This window comes from Hypanus sabinus, chromosome 16 (genome assembly GCF_030144855.1).
Source record: "Hypanus sabinus isolate sHypSab1 chromosome 16, sHypSab1.hap1, whole genome shotgun sequence".
NCBI classification, from domain to species: Eukaryota; Metazoa; Chordata; class Chondrichthyes; order Myliobatiformes; family Dasyatidae; genus Hypanus; species Hypanus sabinus.
This window is the reverse complement of record NC_082721.1, coordinates 29,650,283-29,664,012: the sequence shown is the minus strand read 5'-3', so window position 1 is coordinate 29,664,012 and position 13,730 is coordinate 29,650,283. Positions and strand designations below refer to the sequence as shown.

The following is a 13,730-nucleotide window of genomic DNA, read 5'->3' as shown; positions in this document are numbered from 1 at the left end:
GATAATATTGCAGTTTATCCCTTGGACTCAAAGAGCGTTGGTAGAAGGCGCAGGGTATTGCAGCAACCTCGTTCTTTTTTTCCAAAGTCCCCTGTGTAAATAGCTTTTCACAAGCAGCCGGCGCCTGCCCATCTAACGGACACATTCAAACGTTTGGAGGGGTGTGTGTGTATGCAGTGTTTCACAGGTGCAATGCTTCCGAGGCGGCAAGTGTGCTCCTGTTTAAATTTAACACGGGCATTTCTAAGTTATCAGCGACTCCCTGCTCCTTGCTGCTTCTGTTTTGCAGCCTTTCTTTATTTCAGACAAGTTAGTGAACTGACAAAAAGAAATCCGCCTTGCTCTGGAAACGTTATGCCTTATTAGATCAGCATCTATAGGGAGAAGCGCTGTCGACGATTCGGGCCGAGACCCTTCGTCAGGACTAACCGAAAGGAAAGATAGTGTGTTGTTGTTGTTTGAATTTCCAGCATCTGCAGATTTCCTCGTGTTTGCCTTATTAGATGACGTACGGAGGGATTTTAACTACTAAGTGTTTAGGGTTTCGTTTTTAAAAGTGAACTGTAATTCAACCAGATTTAAATTATCAGCATTCTGGAACACTGTGTTTGAAACATCGAACAGTACGCCGCAGTGCGAGGCTACTTGTGGTCGTAAGATCACGATCTAGTGCTGGCCCATATAAACCATGATATATATATCCAACCCTTCCCTCGTACACAGCCCATAACCCACCCTTCTTGTACCCATATGCCTAAATGACAGTCCCCTAATCATAGAGCTCTACATCACAGAAACAGGCCCTTTGGCCCATCTACTCTGTGCCGAGCCATTAACCTGCCTAGTCCAATCGACCTGCACCCAACCCACAGCCTTCCTTAACCCCCTCATCCGTGTGCCCCTAATGTATCTGCCTCTACCACCACCACCCCAGCAGCCTACACCAGACACCCAACACTATGTTTACAAAAAACCTACCTCTGACACCTCCCCTAAAAATTCCTCTTAAACCTTAAATGGATGTCCTCAGCTATTGCCCATGGGCACCCTGGGGGAAAAGGCGCTGGCTGTCCAGTCTATATGGCTTTCATCTCATATAGCTCTTATAGCTGCCTTTCATCTTCCTTTGCTCCCAAGGACAACCTTTATGGGTTTACCTGTAGTTGTCAGATTTGCGCTGATAGTGTGTACTGCGATCTCTGCCTTGCATTTGGAAAATATTTGAAAAAGAGGCTAAAATGTTTTATTTTTGAAATCATATTCTAAATTACACATATGGTCTCATATTTGAGTTTTATTGCTGAGTTAACCAAAAATCATCACCTTTCCTGTTATTTTATAGACAGGAATACACTAGAGTCTTTTAACTATATAATTCAGGTTGAAATGGTTGCCTCATTTTAAAACAAAAATCATAAATATTCTCATTTTCACAATTGGAAATATGGTCTTAGCAGAAAATAATTCCAAAGGATGCACAACAAGAAAAGATAAACAACTGGTTTAACTAACTGCTCAAACAAAATCAGAGTGGAGAGAGTAGAGTTAAACTACCCTGGATGTTTTGTACTTTCATAGAACAGAAGATTGAAAAATCTGTCCCAACAAACACTCCATGAAAGGTTTTGAGAACGAGATCAGGAGTTAATGGAGGCACAGCAAAGATGAGCAGAAGTAGGTCATTCATCCCTTTGTCCCAGCTTTAGTATGTGACTTGACCATATCTGATTATCCACCTCAATGTCCTGTTCCTGTCTTTTTTCTATGTCCATTAATCCTCGTAGCATTAACTTGCATCCATTTGAATTTTCTATCTGATCATTGCTTTAGCGTCTTCTAAACTGTTCTAATGGAATTCAAAGTCAGTTGAAGAAAGAACACAATAACTTTTGTTGGGGAATTTCACTAATTTCTTGTTTCAACTTTAGATCATAACTGTTTGCATTTGTTTTTTCTTTGACAAGCCTTGATAATGTTTCTGATAACATTTAACTCTCCTAAATGCAGCCTCTCTTTGTTTGTCAATGCATTTTGGCATTATCGCCTTTCTTGTTAAATATCTGTCCTTGAAGCATTCACCCACTAAGTGCAGATTCCATCTTCCTTTATCTGCAGCCACTCCTCCCACTACCTCCCTGCTTTCCTACTCTTATACTATTCAAAATATGATATGTTGAACTTCCTCCAGTCCTAATGAAATGTCTTCAGCCTGGTTTGTTAAATCTATTTCTCTCGTAACAGATGTTGACCAACCTCCTCAGTAGTTTCTAACAATTCCCGTCTTTATTTTATAGTTTCATTATTTGCAGTAATTTTATTTTGTGTATGGGTACTTCCTCTGTGCTGAAGTATTTTTTTCCATTGTGAAGTTCAGTCAAGAAACCCACTCAGCACATGTAACAGAAGTGTGTTTGTTTCTTTTGCTGTAAGTCTACTGAGAGAGTTTCAGCAGGAAAAATATATGTAAATTTTATAGGAAAGTTAAATATTTTGTCCTCAACTAGTAGGTAATTCCTTAAGACTCCCAAAATATGACAAGAAAGGTCCCCATTTTGAATAGAACTTTTTCACAGACCCCCTCAAAGTGAATTTAATCTTTTCTATTTTCAGAAAAAGCATTATGTCCTCTAACCAAGCAGCAGCAGATGGGAGAGTGGCAGATTTCCAGCCCAGCAAGATTCTCCTACGGGCCAATAGCGATGTAAATGCAATGATATCTGACTGGCTTGCATTTAAACCCAAAACATCATCTGCCACACCAAATACAGCTATAAGCGGGCAAGGTCTCAGTGTCACCCCCAAAACCTCACTGATAATTACCTACTAGTTGAGGGCATTTGATTGTACTTGGGAAGTTCCCTCCCTTTTAACACACATATAGTTTACCTCACAGGGTGGTTGATAAATTGTAATATGAGTGTATTTTGGATCATCTGACATGTTGTGGATGTGTGTGGGCCTTCATCTTGCAGTAGTGTGGGGGTATGGCTGTGAAATGTCCGTACTTGTATTTGTGAATTGTTGTATTGTAAATACATTAGTTGCCACGATATGTTTGGGGAGGGCGGGTGAGGGGAGGTTTGTTTAGGGGTAAGATATAAAAGCAAAATGGAGGAAAATGTAATCATTATGTATTCTGTATTGTATCATTCCTTCAATGAAAATATATATTTTTAAAGATAGTCAATTTCTTCTAAACTCTCCTCATCCATTCAATCATGCGCATCATACAAATTTAATTTCTTGATTATACTTTGTTTCACTAAAGCATTCATCAGCTCAGCCTCTTCAAAGATTGTAATGTATGTGATGCTTTGCACCACTGTTTAATTTACATATTCTCACTACACTCACAATATTAGACCTGGATTTGGAGTATAAGAGGAGGTTAATAAGGCATATAACCAGTACATACAGTATTTCAATAGTTCATCGGGTCCAGAACAGAACAAAGGATACTGATGTACATCTCCACTATTGTCTCTCAAGTGTATCCTATCTTTGCAGAAGCATAAACAAAGGCACACTCATTCATAACCAAGTGCCAAGGAAAAAACAGAGAACACATAACAAGGCACCATGGCAGTGTAGCAGTAAGTGCAACACTATTACAGCTGAGGGCATTGGAGTTCAGAGTTGAATACTTTGTACGTCCTCCCTAAGTAATGCATGGGGTTTTCTCCAAAGATGTACCAGGTAGGTTAATTCGTCATCGTAAGTTGTCCCGTGATTGGGTTAGGGTTAAATCAGGGTTGTTGGAAGTAGCTGGGTAGTGTGGCTCGAAGGCCAGAAGGCCCTCTTTTGCACTGCATCTCTAAATAAATAAATGGATTTATAGTGGATTACTTCATTGGCATCAAGTGCCAACTGGAAAGCTATCATGGACCAAATGTTCACCTGAATCCTCCATTTCAATTGCAGTCACTGAATGCACCCTCACCAAAATTGTCTTAGCATTAACTGGCCCAAAATGTCTATCTTATTTTGGATACTGTTGGGGATTGGCAGGAGGAATGACCCATCAGGGCACAGCAGCAAACAGCCAGACTAGTGGCGCTGAGGCTCCACAGGGAAGGGTGAAATCAGGTAGAATGGTAGTGATAGTGGACTGGATAGTTAGAGGACAGACAGGAGATTCTGTGGCTGCAAAAGAGACGCCAGAATGTTGTGTTGCCTCCTGGGTATGAGGATCCAGGATGTCTTGGAGTGGCTGCAAGATTTTCTCAAGGGGCAGGTCGTGGTGTATATTGGCACCAATGACATAGGAAAGGGGAAGAGATCCTACACAGTGAGTATGTAGAGTTGGAAAGAGGCTGGAGAGAAGAACCTACAAGACAGTAACCTCCAGATTACTCCCGGTGCCATGGGCTCGTGCAGGTAGAAATGGGATGATAACACATGTGAATGAGTGGCTGAGGAGATGGTGCTGGCCTTGGGGCAGCACTTTGCAGTACCAGCAACCTTTTTCTGGGAAAGGGGTGACCTATACGAAAGGAACAGGTTGCACCTGAACTATAGGGGAACCAACATCCTGGCCAGAGCGTTAGCTAATGCTACACAGGAGGGTTTATAATAGTTTTGCAGGAAGCTGGGAACTGGATCACTAAATCAGTCCGTGAAGGATTGGACCGGAAGGTAGATGTCAGGGAAAGTATTGAAAGGCAAAATCAAAATAGCAGGTATGATGGGTTGGATAGTTTGAAGTGTGTGTATTTTAATGCTAGGAAATATTCTGGGTAAAGGTAATGAACTCAAGAGCATGGATCAGTACATGGAACTATGGTGTTGTGTCCATTAGAGAAACTTGGTTGAGAAAGGGGCAGAAATGTTATTAATGTACAAGGTTTTCAGTTTTAGGAAAGATAGAGGAGGAGGTAAAAGAGAGATGGGGGAGTTACACTATTAATCAGGGACAATATCACAGCTGCCCTTAGGGGAGACATAAAGGAGGGTTCAGGCACCGAGTCCATTTGGGTAGAACTCAGGAATAGGAAGGGTGGAATTACACTGATGGGATTGTACGACAGGTCCCCCTAACGGACACCAGGACACAGGAACAGATATGTAAACAAATTAAGGAAAGAAGAGTTGTTGTCATGAGGGATTTCAACTTCCCTAATATAAACTGGGACCATCATAGTGCAAAGGGTATAGATGGGGCAGAATATGTTAAATGTATCCAGGGGGATTTACTACATAAATATGTGGATGGTCCAACAAGAGTAGGGGCTGTACTGGACCTAGTGTTGGATAGAGCCTGGCCAGGTGATTGACCTTTCAGTGGGTGAACAGTGACTACATCTTAACCTTCAGGAGAGCTAAGATAAGGATGGGTATGGTCCTTGCGGAAGTTTTAAATGAGAGAAGGGCATTAGGCGGGAACTAAGAAGAGGAAATTGGAAACACCCTTTTACTGGCAAGTCCATACCAGACACGTGGAGGGTGTTTAAAGATCAATTGCAGAGAGTACAGGAAAGGTGTGTTCCTGTTAGAAGGAAGGATGGAGATGCAAAAATAAAAAAAACCTTTTACGTCTGGAGATGATAAATTTTGTCCACGAAAAGGTATGTAAAAGTATGTAAACTTTCATAAGTTATAATCAACCTGAACATGAGGAGTATAAAGAAACCAGAAAAGAACTAAAGAAAAAGGATTAGGAAAGCCAGGAGGGGCAAAGCAAAGTCATTGGCAAGTATGATTATTAAGTTGAATCCCAAGGCATTCTATACATTCATCAAGAGCAAGAAGATAACTAGGGGGAGGGTGCAACCACTCAAGGTTAAAGGGGGGAACATTTGCCTGGATGCAGAGAATGTGAGTGAGGTACTTAATGAGTACTTTGCTTCAGCATTTACCAAGGAAAAAGACATGGAGATCAATGCTGAATGTATAAATACAGTATCTTAGGATGTTTAGAGGTCAAGGAGGAGGAAGTGTTGGGCCTTCTAATGAATATTAAGGTGGATTAGTCCCTAAAACCTGACGGGATTTATTATAGGTTATTGAAAGAGGGAAGAGATGAGATTGCAAGGGCCTTGACCTGCATCATCATATCCCCTCTAGCTACAGGCAAGGTCCCGGAAGACTGGCCAGTGGCTAATGTTGTACCTCTATTTAGGAAGGGAACAAGGGAAAATCCTGGGAACTATAGACTGGTGAGTCTTATGTGAGTTATAGAGAAATTGCTGGAGAAAATTCTTAGGGGTAGGATATATGAGCATCTGGAATTATATGGCTGCCTAATTAGGGAGAGCCAGCATGGCAGGTAGTGTCTTACCAACTTGAGTTTTTAGACAAGGTGATAGATTGATGAAGGTGGAGCTGTGGATGTTGCAGATATGGGCAAAGAAATATCAGATGGAGTTTAACCCAGCATAAATGCAAGGAGACAGTATGCTGTTAAGGGCAAGACCCTTAACAGTGTTGCTGAGCAGAGATCTTGCAGTCCAAGTTCATGGTTCCTTGAAAATGGCTGCACAGGTTGATAGGATGGTTAAGCAAGCTAATGGAATACTTGTTTTTATTAGTCGAGGCAGTGAGTTCAAACATCAGGTGGTTATGTTGCAACTTTATAAAACTCTGGTTAGGCCATATCTGGAGTGCCGCATACAGTTCTTGTCATCCCACTATAGGAAGAATGTTGAGGCTTTGGTAAGAGTGCAAAAGAGGTTTACCAAAATGCTGCCTGGTTTAGAGGACATGTGCTATCATGAGAAATTAGACAAACTTGGGTCGTTTTCTTGGAACGGCAGAGGCCGAGAGGAGATCTGATAAGAGGTTGATAAGATAATGAGAGGCACAGATGGACAGGGAGTATCTTCCCAGGATAGAAGTGTCTAATACCAAAGGGCATGCATTGAAGGTGAGGAGGGGTAGGTTCAAAGGAGATATGAGGGGCAAGATTTTTTTTTAATCAGAGTAGTGAATGTCTACTGTCTGGTATGGGCTATTAAGTAAATACATTTAGATTGACACACAAATGTGAGGAAGACGGAGGAATAGGGACATTGTGTAAGTAGAAGGAATTAGTTTTTGAGGGCTTTTGATTTAGTTTTTAAGCTGGTTCAGCACAACATTATGGGTGAAGGGCCTGATCCAGTGATTTATTGTTCTATGTTCTAATATACTATACATCATCTGAATAGGTATACTGGGGCCAATTTTGGGTATATTCATATAAAATTCAAATTTCAAATAAACCTGTATACTTAGTGTTACCCCTGATAATGTAATAAAAAAAATTGTCATATGTTTTCTGGAACCTATTCCCACCACTGCTTGTTGATGCAAAAGTGAAGTTGCTTGCAGAATAGATACCAAGACCCTTTCAGATTGAGGTGTCCCTTACGACTTTATGTAAGCTAGTTAAGTCCTATAAGGACTGCAAGCATGAATTTGAAGAGAAAAAAAATGACCCACTATTCACAAGTAACCACCTTGATAGAGCAAAATAAATGAATATGTATCAGGTTAGCTTTGATAGGCTAGGTGCTTTATCAATTTTTCAAAATACTCTACAATTTCAATAATCATTACTTTTGCAGATATTGTGAATGCAAATCTTTTCATCATCCATTTTTCATCAAGCAACAAAGGGAAAATAAATTTTCAAAATAAATTAGTATGACATATAAAAACAGATCAGTAAAAGCTTTTATAATTACATAAAGCAGAAAAAGTGTACTTCAGTTCCTTGGAAGATAGGAATGGGGAATTAATGTTGAGTAATGCGAAAATAGCCTATATTTTGAACAACTATTTTGGGTCAGACTTCATGGTGGAGGACACATCTAACATGCCAAAGAGAGACGTTATTAATGCAATAGGAGGTGAGATCCTCAATACAATTGCTATCACTGAGGAGGTAGGGCTGAGCAAACTAGTGGGTCTAAAGGTAGACAAGTCTTCTGGTCATGATGGAACGCAACCCAGGGGACTGAAAGAAGTGGCAGAAGTTATAGTAGAGGCATTTATGATAATGTACCAAATTTCACCGGTGTCTTGGCAGTTTCCGGCAGACTGGAAGGCAGCAAGTGACATACCACTGTTTAACAAGGATGTAAGCTAGAGAAGGCAACTCTAGGCTAATTAGCTTCATGTCCGTAATTGGGAAAATGCATGAAATTATCATTAAGGAAAAGTAATGAAACATCTGGATAAAAATAGTTCCACCAGCAGACACAACATGGAGGGCAAGTCTGCTGACAAATTTACTGAAGTTCTTTGAGAATATAATGAGTGCAGAGGATAGAGGGAAACAGGTGGATGCTGTATACTTAAGATTTCCAGAAGTTGTTTGATAAGGTGCCATATAAAAAGCTTATCCATAAGATAAAGATGCACAGAGTTGGGGATAATATATTGACATAGAAAGTAGAATTGGGATAAATGAATTTTTTTCTGGTTGGCAGTAAGTGCCTCAGGGGATTGTTGTTGGGCCTGCAACTATTCACAATATACATTAACAATATGGAAGAGGGGATTATGTTTGCTTATGACACTAAATTGTGTGGAAAAGCAAATTGACCAAGAGGATGAAGAGAGATATAGATAGCTTAAGTAAGTGGCCAAGGCTCCAGCAGATGGAGTACATAGTTGGTCATTACTTTGAAAGGAAATATAGAAGATCAGATTATTATTTATATAGTACAATATTGCAGCATGCTGTTGTGCAGAGCGACTTGGGACTGCTGGGTCATGAATTGCAAAAGGCAAATCTGTAAGTGCAACAGGTTAACAAGAAGGAAGATGGAATGTTAGAGGGATTGAATTTAAGAGCAGGGAGGTTATGCTGCAACTGTACAAGATACTGGTGAGCCATACTTGGGAGTATTGGTGCAGCTTGGGTCTCCTGACTTGAGAAACAATATACTGACTTGGAGGCAGTGCAGAGGAGGTTTACCAAGTTGATTCTGAAAATAAGGGGGGATTAGCCTGTGATATGAGAGTCACCTGGGACTAAACTCGATGGAATTCAGAAGATTGGGAGATGGCATCTTATTGAAACTTACAAAATTATGAAAGGGATAGATATGATAGAGGCAGGAAAATGGTTTCAAAATGTAGTGAGACTAGAACTAGGGGACGTAGTTTCAAGAATCAGAGAAGTAGATTTAGGATGGAGGTGAAAAAGAACTGTTTTGCCTAAAGAGTAGTGAACCTGTGGAATTTTCTGCCCAAGGAAACAGCAGAGACGACCTCATTAAATAGATTTAAGACACAGACAGATAGATTTTTGCATTGTAGGGCAATTCAGAGTTATGGGGAAAGGGCAGGTAGATGGAACTGAGTCTACATCCAGGTCAGCCACGATCTTATTGAATGGTGGAGTCGGCACCAGGTGACTAAATGGGGATAGATAGCCTCTTGATCCTATTTTTTACATCCTCATGCATCAAGCTCAGCACAGGGGCTAAATTTATCAGGATAATCATTGGTTGTCATTCAAAAGTCTCAGAAAATAGCTTATGAAGTCAAAGGTAGCAAACCTACTTCGCATTCTTTATTTGGTAAGTGCCCCTATTCTTTAGTCAATAGCACTTTACATACCATGAGTGAGAAAGATTGTGAATTCAAGAAAATTACTAATGCAATTCACAGCTTGAAAGAAATCAGGCTACAACAAAAATGTAAAAAAAACTAACACTTTACAAGTTTTGTAAGCTGATTCCAGTTAGATGTGCATAAATTTAACTTAAGGTAGATTAAAGCTTTTCGCTGTGGTAACATGTACTTCTGGAACCCTTTGCTAAACCTCACCTTAAGAGAATATGAATACCGTCAAATTGTTCAAGAGAAATTAGGTTAAAAAAAAAGGCCTAAATTAATAATTAATTATAAAATGATAGGGTTCCACTCTCAAGCAAAAAATATGAAAAATTAAAAAACACTATAATCCCACATAACCTACATAAAATAAACAAAGTGTTTTGTTAAATGTTTAATGTAATCCAGAAATACATTTTGATGTAATAATCTTACACAAACTTTTCAACCACATCAATAATGATTTCCTCTAGGAGCTAAGGCTTTTTAGCAAAAAGAAACCACTTTCCAGCTCAGTCCTGTTGGGAGGGGTCGGGAGAGGATAGGATGGATTTTATTCCATTCTTATTTCAGAACTCTCAACTATTCAGTATAAAGAAAGCTACTATCAGTCCAAACAGGACAAGTTACAGAGACAGAAAACACAAACTGACCTACGCAGATCCCACCCCAAATTACATGGAGCAGTTCTGAAGAAATAAACGAAAAAATAATTTGGAGGTTTTTTGTCTTTTTCATTTTTGAACAAGGAAACATTACATACTAATCATTTCTGTGCTAAAATTTAACTATTACATTTCCGCTTCCAAGGCTTGCTGCAAAAGCAAGTAGACAGTAAAGGGAAAAGCACACTTTAATTTACAGCTCAGTAACCTCCCAGCATCTCCCTGTTTATCCCCCCAAATTTACCGAAGTTCTTGGTTACATCAAGAACAAAAATATTACTGTGTACAAAAAAGCCCAAATTGCAGGATTCTGTGAACACACAAGCATAACTCTTCAAAGAAATAAAAAAAACAGCACAACACAAGTCCCAGTAATAACATTGGAAAAATGAGAAAACAGGACTTTTTGCCAAGTCCATTGTAAGTCACAGTCTGTTATTATTACTGTTGCTATGAGATGCAATCCTTGAAAATTTTCCTCTTCTAAGTTGCAAAATCTGACCTCTGTGCACTCATCTGCCAGAACATAAAGTGTGTGTATGGATAGGTGTGTGAAAGAGACAGACACTGATTAATGACAACTCATAACTTTGTGCACACTGGCTGTACTGAATAAAGTCCCATTGGAAAAGTGAAGTGCCTTGCTGAGCCATTCAAGAGTCAGAGAGCAAGTTTCACTCATCAATATGATGAGCCTCTGCATCCAAAACAGAAAATCAGTTGTTCCTCAGTCAACCATGTGAAAGCCATTAATTTGGACAAAACACAAGGATAGGAAGGCACAGGCTGCCAGTGAGATGTGCTGGGCCCAGTCTGGAGTTCATCTTCAACAATGCCTGAAAGAAAACACTGGTCTGGGGTGTCCACAGAGTTGCCTGCAAGTTCCTGGAGCAGAAACCTTGCAAGCGGAATATTTCCAATGTCGCTATGTACTTCCTGTAGTCTGTTTTTCATCTGTGTCACAAGGGCCTAAAACCAATACAGAAACAAGAATCAGTTAATCTGTACTAACTCTTTCTTTCTTAATTTGTATCTTCAAGATCCATAATATCAGATCTGTGAAAAATTCCAAGAAAAACAATAAAACAGACCCTGGTATAATATAATTTTGAAATCTGTTTCCTCAAATATTTTAAAAATTAAACTGATTGTCATAGTTGAAAAATGAAATCACTGAAGTTTTATCATCAGACTGGAATGCAAAGCAACACTTAATTCATTCTTGAATGTGACATAAGAACTGAATTACATGTCTCTTAACAGAGCTTAGAACAGAAGTCCACTACAACAATTACCACAAGAACAATAAATCTTTTAAGAGCAGGAAATGTTTTAGATAGTATTAAAACTTTTAAGGATTCCAGAATATTTATCTAGAGTGATTTCAGACAATCAAGTATTAATTAAAAAACATTAGAAAACATCTGCAATTATATAGTGGCTTTCAAAACCTTCGAAAACCATTGTAGTAAGCTCCATAATCAAAATGTAATAATGACCACAGTCTGCATTTAAGAATTGCAATGGACTATAAACATAGTGTTTGACATTTTGCACTGAACAAACATGACTTTGGCTTATTGCTTTATTTTTTGTTTAGGAAAAATGGCAGAGGTGACCTAACGTCTTTAAAATCATGAATGAATTTGAGAGATTAGGAACAGAGAGAAGCTTTCCAATTTTGGAGAAGGATAAAACTATTAGCAGGTCACTAAGAAACCTGGGAAGGAACTTAGAAGAACTTCATTATCCAATGAGTGGTGAAAAAGTGGAATTGCAGTAGTAATAATTAAACTGATAACTGTGTGCCATTGTATTCAGTTAGTGGGTCTAAATTCCAAAGTAGCATGATTGGAGTCCCTTTTTTAGTTCAAGATAATGTGCTAGCATACTAGGTGGTGACAAAGTTTAAAAATTAAGCAGGAAAATGTACAGTTTTTAATCAATGTCTGCCACACTGTCAATAGATTTATATTGTATAGATTGTTCGAGAGGCTTTAAGAGAAGAATTCAAGGCCTGCACTGCATCACTTTTTGGTATTAAAGTTGTTCTTTCTCAGAACCATTAGTAATTCAAATAACATCTTGTGACATGTGGTAAAACAGGTTGCATCAGATGATGAAGTGATGTAACAATTTGGTTCCAAGTTTTCATTGAGATCATTCCTATTGAACCTGCATGTTTAATTTCCCATTTCCTAATTTATGTTACTTTGAAGGAAGGTCACACAGATCGATCAGTTATCAAATGTGTTTGCATTTTAGTTCTAATGTGTAATCCATTAATATTTTCTCAAACAGGTAATGCTGTAATACATCAATTCATCTGTTTTGGTACCTTGTGGAATGCAGTGATTGATGACTATCATTACTCTAACGCCTCCCACTAATTTACTACTGTCTTAAGATTTTACAACATTCTTTCCCGTGTCAAAAGTATTGAAGTAATGCCTGATGATGCCATGGCAGGGCAATCTTGTTTTGTTTTCAAATTTTAGGTAAAAGTACATTAATAAGGAAGATTCTTCATATTCCAACAAAAGCATGCAAGAAAGATTCCTTGGTCATTGTAAACAGTTCTTGTAATGGTATCTAAGGTATTCCTTTGGTACCTTGTTAAGCCTAGTTCATCCTCTAATATATACTCAGCTAACTGGTTTAAACTGCAACAAGCCTCTCACAGAAACTGCACAATTGTTTTGATTTTCTTTGTGGTTCTGTCTCATGTTCAATGTCTAACTTAAAGGCATGCATTTTAGGTAAGATTGGGTCAAGTTCACCCAAGATGTAGTTACTTAAAAACAGATCTGAAAAAAACTCAATTTACAAATCAGGAAAATTAAAATTAGACACCCATTGGCCTATGGAGGGCCTCTTATAGGGGTTTTAGGAAAAATAAGTAATAGTGTGTGCACATCCTTATAATAAACCTAACACATGCAATATTTTGGATTCCCACATTGTTCCATTACTGAGTTATGCATGGAAACATGGGATATATAATAATATATCTTTAGATAATCCCATGTTAAAGCTCATCCAATAAAAAACTGCTCTAACATTACAGTACTTCTTCATAATGTACACCTATTGAATCCACAACCTTTAAAATCACAGGCAAGAAAGTCAGCATTGAGCCACAGTTGCAATCATGAGAAGCAAATTATCTAGAAGTGGTATAGTATTATACTCCTCCTTTGGTTTAATCAGCAATTAATCCAATTAGCAGCTATTTTGGATCTAATCTTTGGCAGCAGATGTTACTTCTGGATCTAATCTTCAGCACCAGATTTTCAGGTAAGTATTTGGCATGTTCACAAAATGCCTCAACACAGAACAGATCACTTAGCCTTTTGAAGTTTACTCTGTACTCCCCCCGCCCCCACCACTTGCACTTACTTTAATCCCACTCCCCTCCTCTTTCTCAAGTGTTTAAACCTTTTTAAAGGTGCAGTCCATATCTATTTCAAATCAACTAAAAGGCTTTTAATGGTAGTTTTAAACATAATCAGTCAGAGC

At 38.7% G+C, this 13,730-nt stretch overlaps 1 protein-coding gene across 7 annotated transcripts in view; it reads right to left on the bottom strand.

Annotated features, from left to right (window-relative positions):
* Window positions 1-9,480: 9,480 nt before the first annotated feature.
* Window positions 9,481-13,730, bottom strand: part of ranbp3b (RAN binding protein 3b) — a 319,866-nt gene continuing 315,616 nt past the window's right edge. For all 7 annotated transcript variants that reach the window (XM_059991452.1, XM_059991448.1, XM_059991450.1 and 4 more), the window contains one exon: window positions 9,481-11,180. In XM_059991452.1, the coding sequence (XP_059847435.1) occupies window positions 11,137-11,180 (44 nt within the window). In that variant the 3' untranslated portion in view covers window positions 9,481-11,136. The remainder of the gene's footprint in view (window positions 11,181-13,730) is intronic.